At 43.7% G+C, this 27,826-nt stretch overlaps 1 protein-coding gene and 1 pseudogene across 2 annotated transcripts in view; one reads left to right on the forward strand and one right to left on the reverse strand.

Moving 5' to 3' along the window:
* Positions 1 to 1,935: 1,935 nt before the first annotated feature.
* On the reverse strand, positions 1,936 to 12,061 carry LOC119045345 (chromatin target of PRMT1 protein-like; annotated as a pseudogene).
* XPO6 (exportin 6) overlaps positions 11,864 to 27,826 on the forward strand; it is a 120,777-nt gene continuing 104,814 nt past the window's right edge. Inside the window, exon 1 of one of the 2 annotated variants that reach the window (XM_053671478.1) lies at positions 11,864 to 12,521. In XM_053671478.1, the coding sequence (XP_053527453.1) occupies positions 12,519 to 12,521 (3 nt within the window). In that variant the 5' untranslated portion in view covers positions 11,864 to 12,518. The remainder of the gene's footprint in view (positions 12,522 to 27,826) is intronic. The other variant, XM_037140020.2, reaches the window with a different exon arrangement.

The raw sequence follows: 27,826 nt of genomic DNA on the forward strand, positions 1-27,826 counted from the left end.
CCAGGCCCTGAGGCCCCACGATAGATGCAAATTTCTCTCCTCTTTCTCCTCATTGAACACACAAGGCTAGACATCAGGAGCAATGCCCTCCTTGATTTTCAGTCACTTTTAGAATATGGAAAAAGGGAGGTAAAATTAACATGATTTGCAGATAAAAGTTTTATATCTGGAAACCCCAAATGAATCTGTTGAAAAACAAAATATACAAACATTCGGCTAGTTGTCTGGGTCCAAAATTAAACTAAGGAAATCAATAGCTTCTTTATTTATACCAACAGCCACTTAGAAGGTATAATGGAGGTGGTGACCCCATTTGCAGTAAAAACAGAAGATAAAGAACCTAAGAATAGACTTAATAAGAAATACATAAAATTTATATGAAGGAAAATTCAAAATGCTGCTGAACGATGCAAAAGAAGACTGAACTCCTGGAGTGGCAGACTTATTCTTGAAAGAAAAGTCAATGGCAAAAAGATGATCTACATAACTAATGCTATTGCAATAAAAATTATCCTCATCTGTTAACAGCTCACTGATTCCTTGAAGCTCAGATGCCGCCACATTGCCTTCCACAGGCACCCCCTCCTGCACTCAGGGTTCATTGTTCAGTGTTTCTTGACCTTTATCCTGTGACTCTCCCTCAAGAGTGAGAACTTGAGGACAAGGACTCCCTCCCACCTGTCACTCTGTGTCAGATTACTAGGGTTCGGGGAATGATGACCTTGAGTCCTCAGAGGCTTGAAGCCACAGGATTTCCCAGAGATCAGGCCTTTGTCTGGAGTGTGGAAGCAGCTTTGCAGGCCCTTTTGGTCTCCTTGCCCTTCTGCTGGCTGGAACCTTGGGCTTGCTATCGGGTTCCTCTTCTTGCCATCACTGCACCGTGACATGGCGTGACTTCGGCTGTCCTGAGTCTGAGGTTGGCCAGGTCTGGGCGCTTCTTTTGTTCCATGCTTTAGGTCCTTGCAACAGCCTGGCCTCTTCTCAGGAACTGAGTTGCCTTAAACCTTTGGGTCTGGCCCTTCCTACCTCAAACAATGGCTTGGGTTTATATTTACTTGTTGGATTTGAGAGAACAACCTCTGGTTATAATAAACCAGAAATACAAGATTCCACTGAAATTGGAACGGTTGACAGAACACGGTCAAGCTTAGAAACGTTCAAGGGAAATAAGAGGTCAAACAAAGCCAATGCCCAAGACTGGTTTGGGATGAACATAAGAATTACATTCAGCATGGGTATTGTCTGACCCCCCTCACCCCGGCAGGCATCTGCCATAGTTCTCCCATCCTTTCTGAAGCAACTGCTTAACCAAATGGCTTTTCCGTCTCTCCTGCAGGTATATGCCAACCCAGCAGTACCCCTCAGACATGATGCCTCACCGAGAGGAAAGTTTATAAACTTTGTTCCAGGTGAGAAAGTGTGCACACACCCACACCGGCACAGGTTGTGTGGTGTCAGCACACATGGTGGCAACTTTAATCAAATCAGAGCTGCTACCACGTATATTATCTGGTAAGTGGCCATGTAGCCAGGTCGATGTTTCTAACCTACTACGTTAAAATACCAACATGGCAGAATGCGTTTGTGAACTCCAGATCTTCGAAACATTTCTAGGAGGCTATTAAAGTGATGTAGGACAGAACTGTATCTCAGAAACCTAGGAATTGGGAAGGAACACTGATGACTCCTTTCTGGGACTCTTTCAGGGGATACAGAGCCGAACAGAAGGCATGACAGAACGTGAGAGCATGTATGACAGATGAGGGAGGCAGAGGTGGAAGGAGGCTGACGTATTCGTGGCAAGTAAATCCGTGGCCTATTGTGAAAGATCCTCCCAGCCACAATCCGGTAGGTGTCTTCTCGTCTGTTAACTCAAGGTCATTTGCAGGTGCGAATGACTTAAACAAGAGTCTCCTGGATGAGAGCAGGCAGGCTTCAATCACTGGTTTCAAGATCTGTCTGTGCCATGTAGACACACAGCTTGGTGTCCAGATATCCTCTCATTTTTGACGTGTACACATCCAAATTGGTTGTCCCGCTGCTCTTGGTCAGTGCAGGGTGAGGAAGGGCACCTTTCTTTTGTCCATGGCCTCAGCTTCTCCCTCCAAAGCCCCCGCTTCCCTGACCTATCATACCTGACCTCTACCACCAATTCAGCCATGACCCATAGCTCCACAGCCTACGCTTCCTCCACCAGGACCTCCACAGCCTTGAACACCACCTCTTTCTAAGCCTATTTGGGGAGCTACGGCTCCTCCACCGTGGAGCAGGTTTTGACCCTAGGGCGACATCCCACCCACAAGTACCGTTCTTGTGGCCCATCCCTCAGGTAGTGCTCCTCTGGGCAAGCCTGTCTGGGCTGTAGGCAGGCCCCGCCCACCGATTGTTTCCCTGGCCAGGCCCCCTGTGGGCCAGCCTAACTGTGCCTGGATGTGCTCTTACCCACCTAACTGTGCTCTTATCCAGGCGCTGCTTTAACCTCTGCTTAAGTTTTAATGCTGTTTGGACAGAAGGTCTGTTCTTCACCGGCTGGGCGAGCTCTCTGTTTCTGGCACCGGCAGGCTGCCGTCGTTGCTGCACTGAAGCCCGAATACTCATCGGCATCGGCAGTTTGTTCTTCAGCATATTAGTAAAGCACTCATTTAGAGAATTCTTGGTGGTGCTTTTTAACACAGCTTTTTGGTGCTGACTGTGCAGCCACCTTCCGATCTGGAGGACGGAGGACTGAAGGAGAAGGATGCTAGTGCTCCTCCTGAGGCCGCCACCACGCCTGCGGGATGTGGGCAGGAGCCAGTGAACCTGAGTTGACGATGGAGTGGCTCGGGGTCACTTGTTGGCGGCTGGCTAGCCGTGTGAGCAGTGGCCTGCTAGGTGAGTGCGTGGCTGTTGGCTGGCTCTCTGGTCAGCTGGTCCAGCCGCTCGCCCGGCCTGCTCTTTCCTTCTTTTCATCTGTGCCACCGCGGCTGCTGCTGCTGACTCCTGCTCGCTGCCCAAACAAAATGCTACTACCAGGAGCCTGATCGATACCTCACACCAGACACCAAAATAAACTCCAACTAGATCAAAGATATACTTGTGTTTTTTTTCTTAAAAAAAAAAAAAAGCTATGAAAGTCCTTGAAGAAAGCATAGGTAATTCCCTTTGAATGTTTGCATTGGAGTGTCTTTACTAAATATGACTCAAAATCCAGAAATCATAAAAGATTAACCCATTCAGCTCTAAAAAATAAATTAATAACTTATTCATAGACAGTAAAATTATTGCAAAATTAAAAGGCAAACAATAATTTGGGGAAATATATGTAAGTTAATATCACCTAAGTTATCTTCAAATTACACAAAGAACTAGAAATGCAGACAAAAGGGCCAACAACTTAGTGTCAAAGAGGGGCGACAGGGGTGAACAGGCAGTTCCAAAAAGTGGTGATGACCCTGAGATAGTGCTTTTCATCTCTCAGATTGGCAAACATACAACAGAAGTTTGGTAAGATATCCAGTGGGCCGGTCTGTGTGGAAATAGATATTCTCTGTGTAGCTGGTAGGAATGTTCAGTTCCTTTGGAGGGTGATTTGGCACAAAACATCAAAGCCACAAAGACATCTATCCTCTGACCCAGTAATTCTACCTTTGTGAATTTATCTTATAGATACATGTGCATGTTTATAGATATATGTGCATAAGATTATTTTTCTACAGCATTGGTTTTGTTAGTAAAAGAACAGAAACGGTATTGTTTTGGGTCATATGCTTACTCAAAGTTTCAAGAACTGTGAGTGTGGAGGAGAGGTGGTCCTTCACAGCAAGACTGGGGTTATCAGAAGAAGGGACAAGAAAAAAGAAATAGATGTCCCTTGCAACAGCTGTGCTCTTCCTGTGTAAGAACGTGCAGACGACTTCCTTCAGCAGAATGGCCCAGACCAAATACAGGCGATCGAACACTTGGGGTGAGATTTTAAGGTGTGTTCAGGTACCGGGAGGTGGTGACTAAACCACATCCGAGGACAGTAGGCTCTGTTAACGTGAAGGCCCCTCAGTTTGCTGGGCACACGTGACGACGTGGCTGTGCACACTTGGGGCAGTGTCCGGGACAGCGCCGAGTCTCCTCTCTATGTGACGGTGGGGGGGAGAAGCTTGAGATTTGGAATAAAATTTCAGAGGGAGGAGAGGTGAACTGGATATTCAGGCATTTTGAGAGACAGGGGCTACAGAAAAGCTGGTGTAGTAGCCATCCTGAATCCTGCTGATGAGGGATTCTAGAAAAACGCAGGAAGTGCAGATGACGGTTTCAGGTTGTTTGCTGTGGAATGTGAGACATCCTCCTGAAATCTCCAGTAATGATGGGTCCTTGCTGTGCTGATGCCGGGTTTCTCCGTTTTGGGTGGGGGGCCCTCCAGCAGCACTGGAGGCCTGTGGGCTGGAGCCACCTGCCACAGGGTCTGCTCAGCGGTAGGGCAGTACCAAGTGGCATTACTGACTTGGTGGCCGAAATTGTGACAATGGGTGGATGTCTGTTGCACAAGACCAGTGGCACTCCCATTGGAAACACTGCTTTTGGCGCGACTGGATTGTTTTGCATGTTCTGGTTTTGCATCCAGGTTGATACTGGGCAATGAAATAAAGCCTACAGGAGCCAGAGGACAAAGGAACAGTTGACACCTGGGCTGCACCTGTGTTTAAGGCTTATCTTGTAGCTCCCTCACTTAATGAGTCTTCTTCTAGTTCCCTTTGTTAACAGCCCCAGGTTTATTTCCTCTTTGTCACCTGTTTCATAATAAATTGTCACTGAACATTCTGCATTTTACATTTCTGCTTTATTTTGTTCTAATCTGCATGTAAAATAGAGATATTTTTCACTCCATTCGTCCCATTTGTCCCCTGACCAGCGCTCTTCTTCTCTTTTGTTAGCACCATATTTTGGGATCTGTCTGTGATCATTTATTTTTTCCTATTTTTATTTACGATTAAAAGCATAATTATTGTCGAATAGCACACTGGATTTCCTAAACTTAGATGTTGTTTGGGAAATAATTGAGATAAGCGTAACTATTATGCACACTGTTCAGAATTGAGGCAATGAGGTTTCTATGATTTTTTTCTAGAAACACACACGATCATTTCATAAGCTCTTCCAAAGTTTGCCATTCCAGCGGAAGTCCAGCTCAGCCACTGGCTAACAGTGGTGGTGAGGGCTCGGGCTCAGGCTGCAGGGTTTCTACTCGGGACGTTGCCTGGGGCTGCTGAAGCTGGCAGGCCTGGTTGCGTCTTGGGGTTGGGTGGGGGTGGGGTGGTCTCTCAATGTGAGTCACAGGCACTTCCTGTCTTTTAAGGGCACAGGCAACAGACATGGGCCAGATCTCAAGTCTTGTGGTTGCGCAGAGGTTGTCTGGGGTATTGGACAACTTGTTTTTTATAGTCGTACATGAAAGGAACAGTGATGCTTCTTAGTTTCCTTAAGGGCAGACCTTTGCTATAGTGTTCTTATTATGGTGGTTTTGCACGACAAACCACCCCAAAACGTAATGATTTAAAACAACAACTTATTATTATCTTTTACAGTTCTGCAGTTTGACTGGGCACAGCTGGGTGGCTCTCACTTGGGGTCAGTCCTGTGGTCACAGTCACCCAGTCACAGAGGTGCAGGGGCTGGAGTCTTCAAAAATCACGACAGGCTCAGTCGTTTAAGATGGTATCTTCACTCACATGGCTGGTGCCCCTGCTGGGCTAACTGGCGGGCAGAAGCTGGTCGGGCAGCACTCCACTCTCTTCATCTAGTCTTCTCACGTGGCCAGGCAGGGCTTCCTCACAGCATGACATTCTCAGGCAGGCAGACCTCTCACATGGTGGCTGGCTTGCCCCAGAGAGAATATTCCAAGAAACCCAGGCAAAAACTGTAAAGGTTTTTAAGATGTAGCTTTGGAAGTCATGCTCCATTCCATTCCATTTCACTTGTCAGAACTGAATTCACAGGGTCAGCCTGGATTTAAGGGCAGGGGACCACACGAGGCTGTGAATGCTGACAGACCTGAATCACGGGGGCCCACGTTCGCCGACCGGCTGTCACGTGGGGTCACGTGCATCAGTCAGAGAAGACCGGTCATGCTGCGCGAAGGCACCGTCCCCAAATCTCAGTGCCTCAGAACACAATAGGTTATTTATTGCTTGTTCTGCCGGCTAGGTGGGGGTCACGGAGGGGTGCTGCCCCCGTAGTCAACCCATCTCATGATGCCACTGCATCCACATGACAGCTTGGGGTTCGCTGTGGCAGGGAGGGCAGAGGAAGAGGGATTTGCACAGGCGAGGAAATACTCTGGCCCAGAAATGACATGAGTCACTTCCACCCAGTCAGCGTGTCCTGCCCAAACGCCAGACGTGGGGAGTGTGATCCTCCCTTGAACTTGGAAGAGAGCAGAGGCAGAAGCGGCTGAACAGTAGAGGCCCCTCCCCAGCTGCTAGGCTGCCCCCCATGGATGACTCCTGTTGCACGTCACCATTAAGTCAGTTTCAGGCAGAATTTCTCCACTAATAACACTAACAGATGTTCATGCACAGTCATTTATTTCACACAAGGGGGTTAGTCAGTAAGACACACTTGATTTGGGCCTTTGGAATGAGTGGGAATTTGAAAGAAGGGAAAGGGGTGAGGAAAAGAACATTCCAGATGAAACAGCATAAGCACAGGCTCAGAGACATGAAGAGGCTGCTGTTTTCCTGGAGCCATGAGGAGTCTAGCTTGGCGGGCTTGTAGAGGCGGAAGAGATAGGAAGGTGGGCTGGAGCTAGGATCGAAAGAATAATTAATAATTAATAACTAAAATTTATTGAAAATCTTTTAATGTGACAGGCACGGTTCTACACACCTCATGTGCTTTACCACAGCCCTGAAGCTCTGCTGGGCCTCCTCCATTCCAACCCGGCAGTCCTGTTCCCCTTTCTCTACCCAGCCTCGGGCCCAGGAGGTTGGCCTCTATGAACTACATCACTGGGCTCCCTTGCTCTCTGGCTTCCAGCTGGGTTTGTCCAATAGGGAGTCCCAGTAGGAGACAGAGGAAGAGAAGACAGAATATTTACCCCACTGGCTTCCTGCCTGCTGGATCGCCTTAGCTGGCTGCTTCCCTCAGCTGCTCTCACACGATTCTCCCTTCCCAGGTTCTGGCAACTGCTCTTTCTCCCGCCCCTTCAAGTCTAGAGATACAAATCGCCTTCTTACTAGACCTGGGGTGTTCTATTATCCCTTGTAGGGTTTAATTATACATTGCCCTTTTAAAAATAGCCCCCTTGTCAATTCTTCAAATTCTAATTAGATTTTCCTGATAGAACCTGACTGATACAGGTACTTACCTGACCAGGCAGGTACCAGTATTGTTTCCATTTTAGGGGTGAGGAAACAAAGAGTTTAGGTGATGTATGTGCTCAAGACCACACAGCTATGTAAGAGGCAAGGACTCGGGTTAGGGAATCTGGCAAGAGAGTTTCAAAGACCTTAAAAGACTGTGAATGCCAGGTTAAACAGAGTGTTTCTATCACCTATAGAGGGTGCCAGACACCCTTCTTCCACTAATCCATTTTTTAAAAAAGATTTTATGTATTTATTTTTAGAAAATGGGGAAGGGAAGGAGAAAGAGAGAGAAATATCGATGTGCCAGAGAAGCATCAATCAGTTGCCTCTTGCACGCCCAGAGAGGGAACCTGAACCACAACCCAGACATGTGTCCTGACCCGGAATCAAACCCATGACCTTTTGGTTTGTGGGATGATGCTCAACCCACTGAGCCACACCAATCAGAGCTCATTAAATCCATTTTGAATGACAGTTATTTCTATGCTTGTTGAGACATTAACAAAATTCCTCATCTGCAAAAGGAGAGAATTCTCCAAGCTCTGATAGTCTTGCAGAGTTGTGGTGGGGCATAGAGAGATGTTAGACACTTAAAGAGCTATTCTGGAGCTGGGGGTGGAGCAAGGTCCAGCCAACCAGAGCATCATATTTCCCTTGGTTGCAGTGATTGGTTCAGGAGTGATTCCATCGAAGCCAATGGGATTATTTTCCTGGAATATTTGTAAAACAGGCACTCCCTTCTTTACCAAGTTTTAACCTGGGAGAAGCTGAAGCCTGGATATGCTAGGGGCCACCATGTGGATAAAATACGCCCCCCCCCCCCTTCAGTCAAGGAAGCAGAACCAAGAAATGGAGAGAACTGAGTTCCAGGATAGCATTTCAGACTTTGATTTCAGCAGTGTCTGAAATTCACAGAACCCTTTGGATGATTTTCTTACCTGAGGCAATATAGTCCCTTTTTTCCTTATAATAGAGTCCCAACTTTGTCACTTGCAGTGGAAATGGTCTTGGAACAGTGGAAGAAGACAGTTTGAAGTGGGAAGAGGAGTAGGAATGGCAGCAGTCAGGTCAACGTCTGTTCTTCCAGCAAGATCCAACTGAAACGTTACCGTCTTTGTTTCAGCCTTGCAACTGCTTTCCCTGCCACAGTTAGTTGCTCCCTCCACTTCCTTGTGTGCTTAGAAGGTTTGTACACACTTCTTTATTTTTTAAACCTCACTCGAGGATATGTTTTATTGATTTTAGAGAGAAAGGAAAAAAGGGAAGGAGAGAGAGAGTGAGAGAAAGAGAGAGAAAAACACTGATGTGAGAGAAACATCAATCAGTTGCTTCCCACAGGTGCTCTGACTGGGGATCGAACCCGAAACCTAGGTATGTGTACAGGACCACACTCTAACCAACTGAGCCACCTGGCCAGAGCTACACACCTATGTTATAGCACCACTTACATGTTTGGGTGGCTGTTATGAGGCAGTGCACAATTGACCTGAATCTTATTCACTTGGAACATGTAGTTTTTGTTTTTTAAAGGCTTTAATTATTTATTTTTAGAGAGAGGGGCAGGGTGAAGAGAGAGGGAGAGAAATATCAATCAGTTGCCTCTTACAGGCCCTCATTCTGGGGCTGAGCCACACCAACTAGGGCTGGAACTCTTCGTTTTTGAAAAGTCATGGCCCAAAATTGATACTAACTCACTGAAAGTTTGTTGTACAAACAAGTGAATGAATGAGACCAGGCAGTAGCAGTAGGAATGGGCAGGAGGAGATGGATGGGGGCCATCCCTGTGGTGCCAACAAAAAGTAATAGCAGCCTTAAATCTTTTTTGGAATAGTTAGTTTTGAGATTAATATTAATAACAAAATGTTATACAGTTGACTTGGACAAAATCCCTGAAGTAAAATTAATAACAGCAGTGATTTGTTGTATGACTTAATGTGCCGGGTGTTTTGTATACATCCGACTTAACCTTCACTCCAGCCTGGCGATGGAAGTATAGTGGCCCCTTGTGACGCCACCAAATCCACTTGACTCTGGGGAATAAAATCGACTCTGGGGGAAGACTTTTTAAGTCAATCACAGCAATTCCGTCCTCCTCCACAGTGGTTAGTTCAGGAATGGGCACTGGGTCAATCAGGACCAGCAGGATAAAGCTTATTGCTATGAGAAAGGGTGTGAAGAAGAGCGCTTTCTCTTGCTGAATGTGAATGAGGAAGTTTGTGCCCCAGCCTGGTGGCTAAGTTGGTCAGAGGTCGCCCTGTATACTTACCTAGGTTGCGGGTTTGATGCCCTGTTGCGGGGGGTATAGGAGGTGACCGACCAATTGATGCTTCTCACATTGATGTCTCTCTCCCCTCCCCTCTTCCTCTCTCCCTAAAACCAACAAACATATCCTCAGGTGAGGATTAAAAACAAAAAAGAATGAGGAAGTCTGTGACCTTGGTTGTTCCTGGCAGCCATCTTGAGGACAAGGAGGACAGCAGAGCCAAGAAGATCCTAGAGGAATGGATCAAGGGCTCTCGTCATTTCCAGCTTGAAGCGGACCTATGAGAATTGTATGAGCCAAAGGCATACTTCTCAGTCTGAGCTGAGTGTCTGTTATTTCATCCAATTACACAGCGAGGAAACCAAGACTTTACAGTAACGTACGTGCACAACAGACTTCAGCTTGTGCTAAGAGCTGGGACTCCACTCCCAGTTGTTGAATATGAAAGCCTTTGCTTATCCCACTGAACTGAGCCAAGAAAGAGCAAGGTACTTGGCCTCAGTCCTGGTTTATCTGCTTACCTTCTGAAATGGCTTCTCTTGTGCTTGCAGTTTCTACTGTCTAGAATATTCTATGCCTCCTCTCTTTGACTAGAAAATTATAACATTTCTTTCAGGCTTAAAAAAATTTCACTTCCTGACCACCTCCCTACCCCAGCCCTGGGATTAGCTTAGATCCCTATTAACTTTCAAGATGGTTTGTATTTTTCTTTTAGCCTGTTTTCACAATTATAACTGATTACTTACTGTATAATACTTTAAAAACCATTTCTCTCTCTGTTCCATAAGGGTACAAGTGTGTCTGCTTTGCTCAGCACCGAATCCTCAAAATAGTTGTTGTTACTTAGTGGGCAACAATAAATATCTGATGAAAGAATAAGGGAAAGCTTTTTGGAGTCATGAGTTATATCAGTGGTTCTCCAAGTGTGGGCCTTGGACTTGCACCATGAGCATCACCTGGGAACTTGTTAGGAGTGTAAATTATTAGGCTCCACCCCAGACCTTCTGGGAGTGGGACTCAGATGGCAATCTGTTTTTTCAAAAACATTAAAATTTTTTTTTGAAAACAAGTGATATATTTTAAATTATTTTACTTATTTATTTTCAGAGAGAGAAGGAAGAAAACAAGAGAGAAACATCAGTGTGTGGTTGCTTCTCCTGCGCCCCCAACTGGGGACCCAGCCCACAACCCAGGCATGTTCCCTGACTGGGAATGGAACCAATGACCCTTTGGTTCACAGCCTACGCTCAGTTCACTGAGCCACACCAGCCAGGGCTCAGAAACATTTTTAAAACGATTTTATTTATTTATTCTTAGAGAGAGGGGAAAAGAAAGAGAAAGAGAGGGAGCGAAACATCAATATGGGAGGGAAAGATTGATCATCGGTTGTATCTTAGCCCTGACCATAATTGAACTGTGTCCTTTTGCTTTGCAGGGCGATGCCCAACTGAATGAGCTACACCGGGTCAGGACGGCAATGTTTTAACAGGCCTGCCAGATGATTCTTATTCACACTGGAGTTTGAAAGGCACTGGGTTACACAGATTTGTTCTAGTCTATAAGTGGGCACATCTAGCAGCACATCTGCTGCTAGGGATTGTTTCCTGCTTCTATTTCTTAAAATGAACACGTTTATAAGTAAAGTGGGTTGGAGGATAGAACAGGAACCAACACATTCTTTGCCGTTCCAGAACCCAGGACCTCTGTTGTTCTTTTACTTGGGTCACGATACCCACTACTGACCTTATTCTCAAGGTCTCAGTTTAAATTTCTTATCCCTCCCTTCCATTTTCTCTCAGCCCACTGCGTCTGTTGCGTTCACTTTACTCACAGCGTTCCTCGTTTCTTACAATTAAATTATTCATTTGCTTTTCACTTGTTGCTAATCCGGCTCCTTCGGGCAAGGACTACAGCAGTCTCGTTTATTGCACTAGTCCTGGCACCCACAGAAGCTCCCGGGCCATACATAGCAGGGCTAACGTGTATGTGGGCTGACTGGATGTAAACTGTACGAGGGCAGAGACTGCGTGCCGTTGACATCTAGCCTGGCGCTTGGCACGTAAAAGGCGCTCCCCAAAGACCTGCGGAATGAATGAGCGCACGAAGCGAAAGAGGAAACAGCCCTTTACCAACATGGCCGCCGGCTGGCGTGGGCGGGCGCCAGGCGTGGGGCGGGGCTGGGGGCGTGGCCAGCGGGAACCGTCAGGTACGGCCCCGCCCTGCGTACCCCCGCCCCCCGCCTGATTCCGGATTGGTCCGGTTCCAGCGCCGCAGCCCGGCCGCGCCGTAGGGCCACGCCGGGCGCTCGCCACTTCCGGCGCGTTCGGCTGTTAGTCGGGGGTGGCAGCTCTGTACCAGCGGTTGCCGCAGGAGTGGTCGTGTGCAGGGATGCTCCGGAGGTCGGCGGTGGCTGCAGTGGGGGCTGAGGCGGCGAGGACAGCGCGGGCCCCTGGGCCTCTCCCATAAGTCAGCCTCTCTTTCTTGACCGGCCCCTCGGGCTGTGCTGCCGAGGCCCTTTCAGCCTCCGCCTCTTCAGCCTGTAGGCCGGGCCCGCTGCTGCTTCTGAACCCGGAGGCCGGGAAGCCCCTGCCTGGGCCCGGAACCTCCCCTCGGGGGTCGGGCCCGGGCGGGGGGCCCCGAGCTGCTGCCCTCCTTGCCAGCCTCCGATCCCCATTTTCTGCTTTTTTTTAGTTAACTTGGAGAGGGGAGGGTGGGTCTTGATGAATTGTTCTGGGCTTCCCCGATGAGGCGGGTCGGGGGGCCGCGCTCTTTTTAGAGGGTCCCCGCGGGGCCCGGGTGGGGAAGCGGTTCTCTTTTCATGGGCGGGGGACTTCCCGAGACTGCGGGATCATGACCTGAACCGTGGGAGCGGGACGAGTCTGAAGCCCAGCTCACCTGAGCCGCCTCTTTCCCCGGCCAGCATGGTAAGTGGGGTGCCCAGTACTAGTCCTTCCTCTCTCTGGGTGCCCAGCCTGAGGGGTGCGACCGGGACCCCGGTACTGCTGAGCCATCGCTTCTCCTTGGGGCGGGGAGAGGCGCGTGCGGATCTGGGCAGTGACACTTTCGTGCAGGCTTTGCAGCCCCGGCTCTGTGCTCCTATCTCCCCCCTTGGATGTCTCTTGGACTGGGAGGGACCTGGAAGCTCAGCAGGCACAACGCTTGCGCTGATGTTTGCTTTTCTTACAGTGTAGCTCATGACAGCTATCATTTTTTGAGGGCTTACTGTGGGCAGGCCTTGTACTAAGTGATTAACATTTGTTGTCTGATTAGGACACCAGCCTTTTGAAGTGGGGAGACTGAGGCACAGAACCAGCTCAAGGTCACTGTTGAGTGCCACTGTTTGGTCCCAGGTGGTCTGGCTTCAGAGCTCCTGTTAGATGCAACACACACAATTTGTCGGGGGTCTTACTGTAGGTTTCTGTGTGGGGAAACGGGATTTGTGATTTGCAGAGGTCACTTACATAGATAACAGCAAAGTCGGGAAGGTGCTTTCTTTTGAAACCCAGTCTGCTGTTCTTTCTGCTATATGCTCCAGCTTTTTTGTTGGTAGTGCTTGGAAAACTCTTCATCCTTCCAGATCCAGCTCAGGGGTTGCCTCTGCTGAAGATACTTTCCACATTTTCCAGACCCATAGCCACTTTCTCCACTCCCTGAGATTTGCTAAGTGTTTATCTTTTGTCCTTTAATTGTTTTTGATTCTCATCTGTCTACTGCCAAAGACTCAGCTTCCTCAAAGATGAAATCTGAACCTTTCTGTGCCCCAACTCTTGGCATGAAGTAAGCCATGGGGAGTGGGTGGTGGCCCAGCCTGTGTTTGAACACCTCCAGTGGTAAAAGTGTTCTCAATGCTGCCTGTTGACCCCTGCCATGCTAGTGGTTTGGTTGAGAAAGGGATACAATGACATCTGTGATACAGATGTTCAGCCACAGGGATTTTTAGAGCATTTAGGAAGGCTGTGGGTGGAGTGTTCTGGCTCTAGCGGAGAGGAGACCTAAGACTTGAAGATAAGACCCTTATCTTAACGGGGCCTAGACCCATTCAGATTAACAATACACCGTTAATGCTCAGTAGTACTGTATGGTAGATACCAGATGTAGTATAGTGGTAGATCAGTTAAGCCCTGTGTCCCACTTTCTTCATCTACAAAATGTGGAGATCGGAATTCTGTAATGAATAATCCAAAGGTACGAGAACATTTAGTCAGTGATGAAAGTAGTGCTGAATATATTTTAAGAAGATTTTATTTATTTACTTTTAGAGAGGGGAAAGGAGTGAGAAAGAGAGGGAGAGAAATGTGAGAGATACATCAATAGGTTGCCTCTTATTCGCTCCCACTGGGGACGTGACTGGCAACCCAGGCATGTGCCCTGATTGGGAATTGAACTTTTCAGTTCTCAGGCTGGTGTTCAATCCACTGAGCCACACCAGCCAGGGCTGCATATTTATTTATTCTTCCAGTGTATTTGTAAACTGCAAAAACAGTATGAAATTTACCATTTTAACCATTTTAAGTACATTGACACTGTTGTGTATTCACCCCCAGAACTTTTTTCATCTTGCAAAATTGAAACTATACTCATTAAATACTAACTGCCATTTCCCTTTCCTCAGCCCCTGGTGACCACTATTCTGCTTTCTGTCTCTATAAATCTGACTACTCTAGGTATCTCATATAAGTGGAGTTATATACACTATTTGTCTTTTTGTGACTGGCTTATTTCGCTTAGCACAATGTCCTTGAGGTTCATCCGTGTTGTAGTGTATGTCAGAATTTCTTTCCTTCTTAAGTCTGAGTAATACTCCATTGTGTGGATATATACCACATTTTGTTTATTCATCTTGTTGATTACTTCCACCTTTTGGCTATTGTGGGTAATGCTGCTGAGGACATGGATGTACAAATCTTTCAAGGAATTTTAAGTAGCCACTGTATGCCAGGTCCTAGGGAATGTCAGATGAACCAAGACAGACACATTCCTCCCCTCAGGAGCTTTGGGAGCAGAATTGGTTATTGGCTAACTAGTAGAACAACCTTGTATTCAGGTTTTATTTTAATTGACAATCAGGAGAGCCTTGTGAAATGACCACCTGTGAGTAATTAATTGGTAAAGTAGTTTATAGTCTGGTCTGTACTCGTAATTCATGATCGCCATGTGCATTTTTTTCTTAAAGTAAGTTTTGAGTCACATATTTAAGCACATGAGGGAGTGGCCCTAGTGGACGTGAGGTGAACAGGACTCTTTGATTACTTCCTTTCTGCATCGCTGACACCAGGAGTTCATCTGAGGTCTCAGGGTCAAGGGTGTAGGCAAAGAGCAGGCCTTGTCCCCCAAATGCAAGGAAGGCTTTGTCTGGTTTGTGTATTATAGGAGGGTCTTTTCCCTGGGGTCATAGCCCTTGATTAGTCCAGGAACTTTTTTCCCTTCATTTTCTACTGACAACATTTTTACTTTTAAGAGTATTATCATATGTTTGAGCCTTTGTAATACTTTTTTTTAAACTTCAACTCTAATTAAGATGAAAATGGTATATTTATTTAGTATCTGCTCTAAGTTATTTTTTAAAAGATTTTATTTACTCATTTTTAAAGAGCGGGGAAGAGAAGGAGAAAGAGAGGGAGAGAAACAATGTGTGGTTGCCTCCTACTCACCCTGTACTGGGGACCTGTCCCAGGCATGTGCCCTGATCAGGGAATCGAACCAGTGGCCCTGTGGTTTGCAGCCAGTGCGCTTAGTCCACTGAGCTGTACCAGTCAGGCTAAGTAAGTTATTTTTCATGTATTCATTTTCTAAAAGTCATTCAGTGTCAGTTAACCACACCCACCCGGCTAGGTTACATTATTGCCATTAATACCAGAAGGGAAGGAGCAGACTTGCTCTCAGGCACTTGTCTAAGAAGTATGTGGGCCCAAGACTCTAGAGCCTGTGCTCTTCACAGTACGTGTGCCACCTCACGTGGAAGGGTGATCAGGAATGTCATCCAACTGTATTTTCTTTGGTTTTGAGACTGTAATGATTGGGGCAAGGGAGTATGGGATTTCCTTCAAAGTAAGTGTTACTCTAGGAGGAGGCATTTTGACATGCATATTTAGAGTTGTTTTAAAGATTTGTAATTGCAGTACAAAATTACTAGAATAGCTATACTGCAGCTACATTAGATTAAATCATCCCTTTAAGTTGAATTATGAGTTCTTAAGTGATGTATTATCTTAGAGGTTCCTGCTACCCTGCAGAGTTGTTAATTAATATAAAATGCTTACCATGGAAATTTTGTGCAAACTGGAGTCCTTGTTTACATAGTTTTAGTTTTCTTAGAAAATTGCTTTGGTTTCAAACACTTCATGTTTTGGAATGTGACCTTCTGTGAGTGGTCCCTGTAATGGAGGCAAAATCAGACCTTAACTTTGGCCACCCAAATTTCCTTACTAATGAATAGAGATGGGTCATGTGCTGATAAAATAAGGGATTTGGCTGTGTGTGTAGGTAGGTGGGCATTTGCTGCTGTGGTTGAAGGTAACTGGCGTTGGTCATGAGAAGGAACGCAATGATTTTAGGTATTTGGATTGTGGACACGTCTTGTCCAAGTCAAGGAACAGCCTAGTGTGAAGAGGGAGGGAATTCTTGGACATGTAGCCTCTGCTTTTTCAAATCGGTTCCCCTTCCCTGCCAAGGTCCGTTCTAGTACCATTGCAGACCTACCATGTTTCAAGATCACCTGTAACCTCTTCGTGCTGAATCCAACATGGATAGCCTCTTTTCAGTCTTTATGTCATCTGACTTTTCCTTTTGACCTTTAACAGCCACTGGTTTCCTTTTTTTCCGGAAACACTTTTTTCCCTTGGCTTCCTTGGCTTTCATGATGTTACTTGCATGGTTCAGTCTCCCTTGATTTTCTTTCTCATGGCTTCGGCTCTGACCTAGGTACTAATGAGAACTCAGCCTTTCTCTCAAGCCTTGGATATCCACCTGAATGTCCTGCGGACATTTTAAATCAGACATCTAAACCAAATCCATCATCTTCCTCTCAGGTAGCACCTCCTTCCCTACACTCTAGTTTTCTTAATGATCTTATTCACTCAACACTCAAATGATAAACTTGAGGCATTTTTAACTTCCCCTTCACTTTCAGTCCCCCCCCTTATAGACCTGTTGATGCGGCTGCTAACTTGTTTGTGTCTTTACCCTGACCTTGCCCTTGATTCCTTCCACTTTGGTCAGGCTGTCATTGTCTCTTGCTTTCACTCTGTTGTCTTGACAGCTTTCAGGTTCTTTCTCCCCAAGCCCATCTTTTGTATTCCAGAGCTACCTCATGGAACCCAGATGTAATCATGCACTTGACCCCCAAATTGTTTAGAACAGAGTCCCCACTGTTGTCATCAGACACCAAGTTTCTATCATGGCAGAGTAGTGGAAAGCACCGAGTCCTGGCTTTTCACAATTTCACTTACTTTTAGTCTTTTCAGTAAGGGGGAAATGATTTATTAATTGCTTAAAGTGATTCATTTGGACTATCATTTAGACTTCCCAAATTGTATCTTGTTGTATAACCACAACAAACCACTTTTCATTCCCAGAACACTGATGACACTTTCCTACTTCTCTGCTTTTGTTCAGTTCTTTTCCTTCTACTCGAATGTCCTTTTCTTCATTTTTGCAGGTGAGACCTTACCCACCATTTCCAGGTCACCATAATCTGTTTGAGGCTTTTCAGCCATTAGTTTTATATCATCTTCGATTATGGTTAGATCTGTTTATTCACTTTTATTATTTTAGTTTGTTTTTATTATGTGTCAACCAATTCAGAAGTTTGAAGAGCAAAATGTGAAAGCCATTCATCCTTTCCCTCCCCCCTCCCTCCCTCCCTCCCTCCCTCCCCCTCATTCCCACTGCAAGCCTGGAAGTGGGATTAGTTCTCTCTTTAAGAGTCCCTATCAGGATGAGTCTTATGCCTCTTTGCATCTCCAGTGCCCAATAAGCATTTAAGAGATATTTAGGTAGTTGGGTGACAGGTGTGAAAATAAATCCAAGAGGGTCAAGGTGGACCCTTGAGGTTAGTAAATGATACTAGCGGTATTTAAAGAGTGTGGTAAGATTGAAATAGAGTATGAATATAGTTAAACACCCCATTTTCCCAAAACCTATAGCAGACCGCAAGCTCAGGTATTTTTCCCCTGGGTAGATGGGAGTGGGGAGCATGTGAGCAAGGGGAGTGGTTGGAACAAAAGGCCGTGTATGTAGACAGTGTGCTTACTAGGATGCTCCAAAAGCTAATTGCTTCTGGGATAAGTGCTGGGTAACAATTAGGAGTGGAGGTTGAGGGAAGTGAAGCAGTTGTGGATACTGACTGAGGAAACCCACGAGGCAGAGGCCTGAGGGAGGTGAGAGGCTAATGGGAGGGAAAGAAACTGGGGTTTAGAGGGAGAAAAAAGGTTTGTGTGTTTCATCATTTCACTCTGTGCTGGCTCTTGTCTTGTTTGGGGTCCCTTGTATACTGTATACAGTACCCCATTTAATATCTTAACAGCGATCCTGCAAGGTAGCTATTATTCTCTGTCCCCATCTTACAGCTGAGAAAGATGAGAACACTAAGGCTCAGGGAGGATAATGTTAGTATCCTGTCTAAAATTACATAACAACTTGATAGAGGTGAGGTTCAGACCCAGAGTTCTGACTCCACGGCCTATGTTTTCTTCTGTTACTAGGTTTCTTCTTAAGCTTGTGCACATTTACATAGGCATTTTTACTTGAGAGATAGCATACTTGAAATGTTGTTTCAGGAAAAACAGTACATCAAATCGTCTAACCTTAAAACTTACAAAACTTCATAATTAAAAGGGCAAGATGGTCAAAGTTTATTGATAGCAAAAGAGAAAATAGATAATTTCTGCATATCCTCTAATGTCTCTAAATGTGATGGAATAGAAAAAATATGACTACTGTGGGCATAGTGGTAGCTGGGACACCTTGCAGGTTATCAACAGAAAGGGAGTTTTCTTAATTTCTTATTTCCATCGTAAAGAGAGTTGTCTTTGATTGATTTAAAATTTCCAGTCTGCCATGGGCCAGAACTTTTGTGGAAGACGATAAAAATCAATTACTAGCAAAATGAAATGAAAAATGTTCTTCAAAGTACAATCCCAGTGTTGTTATTGGATTTTTAAAAATGATTTTATTATTTATTATTAGAGAAAGGGGAAGGGAGGGCGAAAGACATGGACAGAAACATCAATCAGTTGCCCCCTGAGTGCACCCAACTGAGGACTGAGTTGGCAGCTCTGACTCGTGTCCTGATTGATAATTGAACCAGCGACCTTTTGCTTTGCTGGATGATGTCCAACTAACTGAGCCATACCAGTCAGGGCTGTTACTTGAATTTGAGAGACATAAAGTTGGATGTTGTGACAATGCCAAATTGATACAAAAGTTGCGAAATGCTTTCAATTAATTATTTCCTTTGCCATGGACCAGGAATAGTGTGCAGACTACTCCTTGAGAAGTGTTAGTTGCCACCATTTTAGTTTTGATTTCTTCTGAAGTGGTGGCTCCTCCTTTCTCCTCACCCTGATTTTGTGCATTCCTTACCGTGTAGTCCTGGGCTTTTTCTTTCTCATTCACCCCTACTCAAAATTCATCCTTCCAATAAACTCTTGAAGCAACCACCGTAGTAGGCAGGTTGCAGTGCTGGGGATACAAGGCCAATTACAATGTAGTACTTGCCTTAGACTGAGGGTGCAGTCTAGTGGAGGAGCTCAAGGGAGGTACACAGATAACTGCATGAGATGGTGTTTTCATCAAAATAATACCCAGTGTTAAGACCCCACCTTTTTTCCTCACTCCTGGCCTTTTGTCAGGTACTAGTTCAGTATCTCTGTAGTAGTTATCTTCTCTGGGATGCCCCACTCTCACTTCACCTTCACATTCTAAGAGTGATAATCAGATGTTTGATTTCTTTCTGCACTTTGGTTCAGCCCATTAGGCTTAGCATATGCAGTAGTTCATTTACATTAGAGCAGCCTGCTGCTGTTTTATATGAAGGTTAGAATGAAAAGGAGCTCTGGTCTCAGATTCCCTGGAATGGTATAAAGGTATTTTATGAGCTAAATGCAGTTGAGAAAAAAAAAGTTTCTAAATTGGCTAATAATCAGACCTGGGAAGATTTTCTTTTTTTAGAGTAACAGTTGGATAATTTTAATAAAAATGACATGCGCTCATTAAAAAAAATCAGGCTGTATCAAAAGATACAAAGAACGTGGCAAAAAAGAAATCACCTCAAATCCTACTACCTTAGACTATGATTAGCATTATCTAAATATTCCCTATATGTTCATATCTTTCTGTGTATTCATGGATAAGGGCAATGGATACCTAATCTAAGTAATTTTATTAAAAATCTGTGTAGTTTTTTGGGGGGTCATGCTAGTTTAAAAGAAAGATAAATTTACTATCACTTGCATTTTAAAAAATCCTATTTTTTGAAACATATAGACAGGAAATTGCAAAATGAGTACAGGTCCCGTGTACTCTTACTGGGAGTTGAACTGGCGACCTTTAGCTTTGTAGGATGACATTTAACCAACTGACCACACTGGTCAGGGAATTCTCTGATTCCTCTCCACGTTGGTTAGATTTTATCGTCCATTTCTAAAAAGGTGCCTTATTTGGTGAGTTATGAAAGTCTGCCTGCCTGCCTTACACTGGAAGGGCATCCTGGCTAGGAATCAAATTCTTGGGTTGCACTCTTTCCCTCAGAGCTTGTAGATATCGTTCCTCTATCTGGGTTGAGTGTTGTGTTGACCCTTTTAATGCATTTAACATCTATTAGCTGATAATTTTTTCCAAAAGAGTTCATGGTTGCTGTATTCCCTGAATAATTTCATGTTTGAAAATGTCTGTCTGTTGTCCTTATTCATGCATGGGAGCCAGGCTGGCTATATAATACCCGTGGTATACAGTGCAGAAAAACTTGGTTAGTCTAATTTATATAATGCTCTCTCTTTACCTGAGAGATAACTTGGCTTTTTTGCATGGTTGCTGAAAGAAATCTGTTTTACTGAAGTTCAGGTATCTCTTAGCATGTATCATTCTTTTATCATTTTGCCCTGGAACATGATACACCTCTGCCTTAATGTATTTACCTAGTTTCTCTCCGTCTCTTTTTTTAAGATGTTTTGTTTTTCTTTTTTTAAAGAGGGGAAGGGAGGGAGGAGGAGGGAGAGAAACATCAATGTGTGGTTGCCTCTCACGTGGCTCCTACTGGGGACCTGGCCCACAACCCAGGCATGTGCCCTGACTGGGAATTGAACCTGTGACCCTTTGGTTCTCAGCCCATGCTCAATCAACTGAGCTATGCCAGCCAGGGCTATTTACCTGGTTTCTTAATGTTTATTTCAGATTTCCAGTGTTTGCTGCTAATATCATTAATTATACAACAAACACATTGAATATGTATGTGTTCACTTTGTGAGATTGTAGTTATTGATAAAATACTAGAAGCGGAAGTATGGAGCAAATGGTACATGCATTTCAAAAATCTGTTAGGTTGCTCTGGCTGGTGTGGCTTTAGTGGATTGGGTGCCGGCCTGCGAACCAGGGGGTTGTTGGTTGGGTTCCTAGTCAGGGCACATGCCTGGGTTGCAGGTCTGGTTCCCAGTTCAGGGTGTGCGAAAGGCAACCCATTGATGTTTCTCTCCGTCTCTCTCTCTCCCACCCTTCCCCTCTCTATAAAAATAAATAAACAAATCTAAAAAAATAAAAATTTTGGTAGGTAGTGCCATTTTTACAAAAGTATCTTACCAGTTTATATTGTCACTAATGGGATAGTTCCTGTTAACTTACCTTCTGGCTAACATCATTATAGTTTTTTAATGTAGGAGGTGAAATGGCACTTCTGCAATTACATTTATGGTTCTTTAGTTATGAGTGAAGTGAAATATGAGTTATTGCCACATGTGTTTTTTCCTACTTCAGCTGACCGTTCCTCCCGTCCAAGTACTAACCAGGCCCGACCCTGCTTAGCTTCCAAGATTGGACGAGATTGGAGGAGACTGGGCTCGTTCAGGGTGGTATGGCTGTACACTAGCTGACCATTTCTGATTTCCTGATCTTCGTGCATTTTTCTGTTGGGTCAGACAACATTTTTAAAAAAAAAGTAATTTGTCTAAATAATGTTAGAATGTCAATACAGGGAGGTTTGGAAGAGCTTGCACATTGATGAATCTTATGCTGCTGATTTTAGAATAGGAACACTAACATTTCATGTGTACTAACAGTGTCTGCTTGAATAAAATGGTAGTCTTGGTGACAGAACTAAATAATCTGATAGTTTTCTAAATCATATATCTGATTCTTATAGTTAAATTAAGAAGTATGTTCCTCCCCATTTGCCTTCATGCTTATTAATCATAACATAATAAGAATAGGTTTAACCGCAGCAAAGCAATTACATTGCCAGAAAGTTGTGGGGCTCACTTTGGTGAAATAATTTTTCTGGTCATCATTTGTTGCTGGGTCAGTTAATTGGGTTTATTCACTAGAGTGTGAATTTAAAATGTTAAAGGATATATGAAGTAGCTTCACTGAGTTTAGCAGTCATGCATAGGATTTCTCTAATTTTCCACTGAAATTCTCCCAGTGACAGACAGAGCTTACTACACCTGGTTAAAGGAAGGCACATGTCCTGGGTCTGTAGGTCAGAGCAGCTATCTGTAAACCTGAAATTCCTTGAAAATCTTGGGTTGTACCTTAAACACTTACTGTTTAAAAATCAATACATAGCCCTGGCTGGGTGGCTTAGTTGGTTGGAACATTGCCCCGTACACTAAAATATTGCAGGTTTGATCCCTGGTAGGTGCACATACTTAGGTTGAGGGTTTGATCCTTGGTTGTGGTGAGTGTGGATGGCAACTGATGGGTGTTTCTAGGCAACCAATCTGTGTTTTTTCCTCTCTCTCTTCCTCTCTAAAATCAGTAAGCATATCCTTGGGTGAGGATTAAACAATTAAATTAAAAAATTTTTTTTCCTTCTTTCCTCTTCCATTCCTTCCGCTCCCAGTTAATTAAAGATCCAGGCACATTATGTTATCTTTGAGGAACATGATGGGGCCTTCATCTCATTTTACTATGGAGGTGGCTGGTCCATGTCTCTTGAGCTCAGCAGAGAGGCATATTTTGAAGTATTGCATATCACATCCTGGTATAGATATAAAGAAGACTTTTTAAAAAAGAAGTATATATTTTTAAATATTTTATTTCTTTTAGAGAGTCCAGAAGGGAGGGAGAGAAACATCATTTGGTTGCCCCTTGTACTCTCCCTGACCAGGGACTGAACCCACAACCTAGGCATGTGCCCTGACTAGGAATCGACCTGGTGACCTTTTGCGTTGAGGGATGATGTCTAAACAATGGAAGGACACCAGTCAGGGCCGGAGACTTCTTCCAAAGAGAAAAAACTTGAAGACTTTTGAAAAGATCTTGAAGTATAAGAGAACTTGAGAAAGAAAAAGCCCCCCTTACACCTCAGTAGTGAACAGATTGAAAATGAAAGAGAGCTGTGACTGGCATATTCTATAGACCCTTGGTATTGAACACTGGTGTTTTTGATTGTCAGTAAACATCAGAGCCTTTAATAAATCATTTGCTGTTTTAAAGAGGTATGACTTGCAGTCCCTCTATATGTCTGGAGCAAGTCACTTAGGTGGCTAATGAGCAGGCCCAGCTGACTTCTGAGCTCAGTGCAGCCTGGAGGTTCTTTACTCTTTAAGGCTATGACTTGGGAGTTATAAAAATCTTCATTACTTAATGGAAGATAATCTCCCAAAGAGATTAAACCAACTGGTGATGCTCATGAAAAGATATGTGGCAGTTAAAGCTCTTAGTAAATAGAAGTTATGGATAAATGTTAGAAGAATGTTAGCACTTAGTGTCTTGGATGTATCTACTCAAGGTGTAGGAAAGCAATTCTTAATATTGGGTGAGTGCTGGGGCATTGCAAACATTGCTCATTATTTGGAAAAAGTGGAGGCCACACTTTTAACTCCTGGTGTGACTGCACCAGGAGTTGGAAGGGAGCATTGTGCGTGAATTTGGGGCTTTCTTGGAATACAGTTTCAAAATAATTGGGCATTCTTCTGGCTTACAGCTATTGAATGTAAGCCTGGAAATGAGTGAATAGAAGTTACAGACATTTAAAACTTTTGAAAGTTTCTAACCCTGAGTGAGAAGGTGCGCATGTCAGCAAATGAGTACAATGCGGGGGGGGGGGGGGGGAAGTACAGAAACAAAACTTGTAGGGTCCAACTGCACTTAGGAAAAAAAAAAAGCCTGGCCAGATTGGGGATGAAAGGGCTGCATCAGGGAAGGCTTTCCAAAGGAGGTGACGGCTGACTTGGGTTTCAAGACAGAAATTTGAAGTTGTTAGAAGAGAGTTTGGGGCCCGAGGTGAGGAAACAGAAGGGCCATTTGGGGCAGATGGAGGCACAGATAATACATGGAAAAGTGAGAAGCTCGTTGTGTTTGGGTCAGTTCCTAGAGCTGAAAGCTTTGAAATGTTGAGGAGCAAGGCTTCTACTGGGCAGCAGAGGTAGTTTCTGTGAAGGTGCCTATTCCAGGAAAGACTGCTGTAATTTCTGAGGAAAGGACCTAGGTCCTTTATTACTGCCCAGGAAATTGTTTACATTCTGTTTTTACCGAAAGACAAATTGAGTGATCTAGTAAGGATTTAGTTATTTATTTAATTTAAATGTCTTATTTTGAGATAATTTTAGAATGTCAGAAGTATAGCACAAACAGTACAGGGAGTTTTTGTATACCCTTCTCCCATAGGGATTTACTTGAAGACAATAAGCAAATAAAAATACTAACAACAACAACAACAAACCACTGCAGTAGCCAAAGCCTTTCTGCAAATTACTGCCAAGGTTTGTTGCCAGTAATTTAGTTCAGTTTCTGCACCTGCTTCATTCTTGTACTGTTTGGCTATTAAAGTGTAGGTACTGTTGCTATCAGAAAGTCTTCTCTGCCACCTCTTGATTTTGCTTGGTTATTATTTTCCTAATGTATAAAATATTTTGGACTCTGTGGAGTATTGGATATGTATAAAAAGACAAGAATTACCACCATCTGATTCAACCTTCAATAACATTTTGGTTTGTTTTCTTCTAGTCTTTATTTGCTTTTTAAATATGGTCGATCACACTGTAAATGTAGTTTTTTTCTTCTGCTTTTTCCACTTAACATTATAGTAAGAGTGATTTTCTAAATCATTAAATATTTTATAAATATTTACAGTGTCTGTGTAATAGTGCATTGCATGGATTCTTGGGCATAGATTGTTGCATTTTTTTTGCCACTGTAAATAATGTGATTAATGTTTTTGCAAAAAGCCTTTTCTGCTTCCAGAAGGACCCAATTGTATGAAGATTAAAAAAAGTAAACCTTTTATATTAAAATAGTTTTAGATTTAGTGTGAACACTTTTAAGGTCCATCATCAGGTATTTTCCAGCAAGTTTCTGTGCCAGTTTATTCTTGCCACCAACTGGAGATAAACCTGGTCGCAGCACTGGGCAGGCTCAGGAAGAACGTTGCAACTTTGATGGGTTACAAAATGGCTTTTCATTGTTCCACAGTAACTTTTTTTTTGTAGGAAAAGTTAACAAAGTAGATTTTATTTTTGTCTGTTTATAGGAGACAGACCCCTTATGCTTACTTTATTACCATTTAGGTGTCCTTTATACTTTAACGTATTAGAAATGGTGGCATAACATTTATTTTCAGTCTTATGTTATTTTTTATATTGTAGTACAATACACATAGCATGAAATTTACCATTCTAAAATGTACAGACCAGTGACATTCAAGTACATTCACCATGATATACAATCATTGCCATTCTCCATCTAGTTCTGGAGCTTTTTACATTGCAGAGTAAACCTATACCCAAAAACCCCATTGCCCCCTCCCTAGCCCCTGGCAACCACTTATCTGCTTTCTGTGGATGTGCTGATTCTGGATATTTCATATAAATGGAAGCATACATTGTCTCTCAATATCTTTTAAAGCAGAAAGAAAAGATGAATTAGGTTATATAAAGTTTGTATCAAATCTATGTATTATAGTTTGAAAATTAGTAATCTAGCTATGGCAACACTTTTGCGTTTCATATATTTAGTTGGTTAAGAAGCCCCATTCCTAGTTTATGGTTGTCAGTGGATGGAGGGCTACAGACCTTGGAGTAGAATGGAACCTGAAACAGGGACCAAGAAAGGAAAAGTCTTGTGGTGCTTGGAGAGCGAATGCCAGTTAAAGGACAGCACATTTCAAGGCTGGAAATACACAGGGAATTCCTAGAAGTTAACCTTTATAGCAGTGTGGTTTGGAGAACTTTGAGGTAAGATGCTTCCCTGTGTCATAAAAAGAAGAGCAACAATAGCAGATAGCCAGCCTAAAAACTAATGAATAAGCTTGTGAGAGTGTCTAATACATAAGACCCGAGGAAAAGTCTGAAATTTTGCCGAAGAGTGGTATTGGGGACCAGAAGAAGGACAAGAAAGGGTCTAGGGGTGTCTGTTTCTTAGTGTTTGCCATCTTCACTGGAAGTTGGTGGGTAGTGGGGAATTGTTGTGTTTCTGAGTAAGTGGTTTTCATTTCTCAGGTAGAATTTTTTTTCCAAAATGGGAGTGAGGCCTTCCTATCAGTTAGACTAGATGCCCGCTGAGGTGGAATGCTTGGTATAGATAGAGGATTTTATTTATTGAACCAAATATAGCTTCCATGGTAAATTCACAGGTGAGCAGGTCAGTGTCTTATTTTGATTAGTCTGTTGATCATTTTCCTAGAGTCTGATCCCCTTGGGGGTGGGCTGGGGTGGGATGAGGGTGCATGTGAATCAGAAAGCCAAGATCACAGCTTTCTGTGGGATTCCTCAGTCCCCATGTACATGGTGGCCTAACTTACTTTACTTCAACCATTTCTATGATTAAGGAGTAAAAAGACATGATTTTTGTAGCAAGTATTCAGTAAGGAATGTACTTAAGGGTTCAGTGATTTCAATTCATTTCTAGGTATGTGAGAAATAGTATAACCTTACAATTAAGAGTGGGAGTTTGGAGCCAGTGTTTGAAGCCTGGCTCTGCCACTTGCCCAGGTGTGTGACCTGTGACAAGTTACTTAATCTCTCTGGGCCTCAGTTTCCTCATCTTGTGCAATGGGATTGTTACCAGAATTAAAGGAATTAATGATGTCAAGTACTTAGGATAGTGTCAGGTGTTACTAAGTGCTAAGTTAATGTTATCTTTTTAAGTTAACACCATTGAATAACTAGTTTACAGCCTCACAATATGAGGGAGTTAAAATAATTCCCCCAGCGTATATTTATTAAGTGCCTACTGTGCATTAGACCCTGACCGAAGAGATGAATAGGAAGTAGTGTCTGCCTATATATGCTTCCAGGCTACTAGCAAAACTGGAACTTTAGCAGGTAGAATTTTTTTTTGCTGTAGTTGTTCTCTCTTATTTTTTTAAAACAAATGAATAGTGCACAAAATTTAAATGGTACAAGAGAGTGTACAGAGTCCCCATGAAGCCTTTTTCTTTTCCCCTATCCCCAGAACTTCGTTTTCTTCCCTAGAGGCAACTACCATTACCAGTTTTTTAAAAAAAATATGTATATGTGTGTGTATGTAGTTTATGTATATTCCTCACTCTGCATCAATAGGCAGCATATTGTACACACTGCCACACTGTTTTTGTGCCTTTTAAAAACAATTTATATTGGGTGTAGTTTTGTGTGTGTGTGTGTGTGTGTGTGTGTACGGTCTCCTTAGTGTTTTTCAGGGTTGCATAGTATTCTGTGGTTTGGATGCACCTTCTTTAACCAGTCTTGCTTTGATGGAAATTTAGGTGGTTTCCATTCTTTTGTTTTACAAACTGTGTTGACATGAAGATCCTTTCATACATACACTTTTGAAGGAAAAAGTCACCGAAAGTGCACTTGCTGGGTGAAGTTATGTGTGCATTTATTTATTTTTCAAGGTTTATTTTATTTTCATCTGATGGAGGGAGGAGAGAGAAACATAGATGTAAAAGAGAAACGTCGATCAGTGCCTCCTGCATGCGGATTGAACCTACAACCTAGGCATGTCTCCTGACTAGGAATTGAATCAGTGACATTCTGGTTGTGGGATGATGCTCCAGCCAACCAAGCCACACTGGCCAGGGTTGTCTGTCCATTTA

The sequence above is a fragment of the Artibeus jamaicensis genome, unplaced genomic scaffold (assembly GCF_021234435.1).
Source record: "Artibeus jamaicensis isolate MK-2021 breed Jamaican fruit bat unplaced genomic scaffold, CSHL_Jam_final contig_700, whole genome shotgun sequence".
NCBI classification, from domain to species: Eukaryota; Metazoa; Chordata; class Mammalia; order Chiroptera; family Phyllostomidae; genus Artibeus; species Artibeus jamaicensis.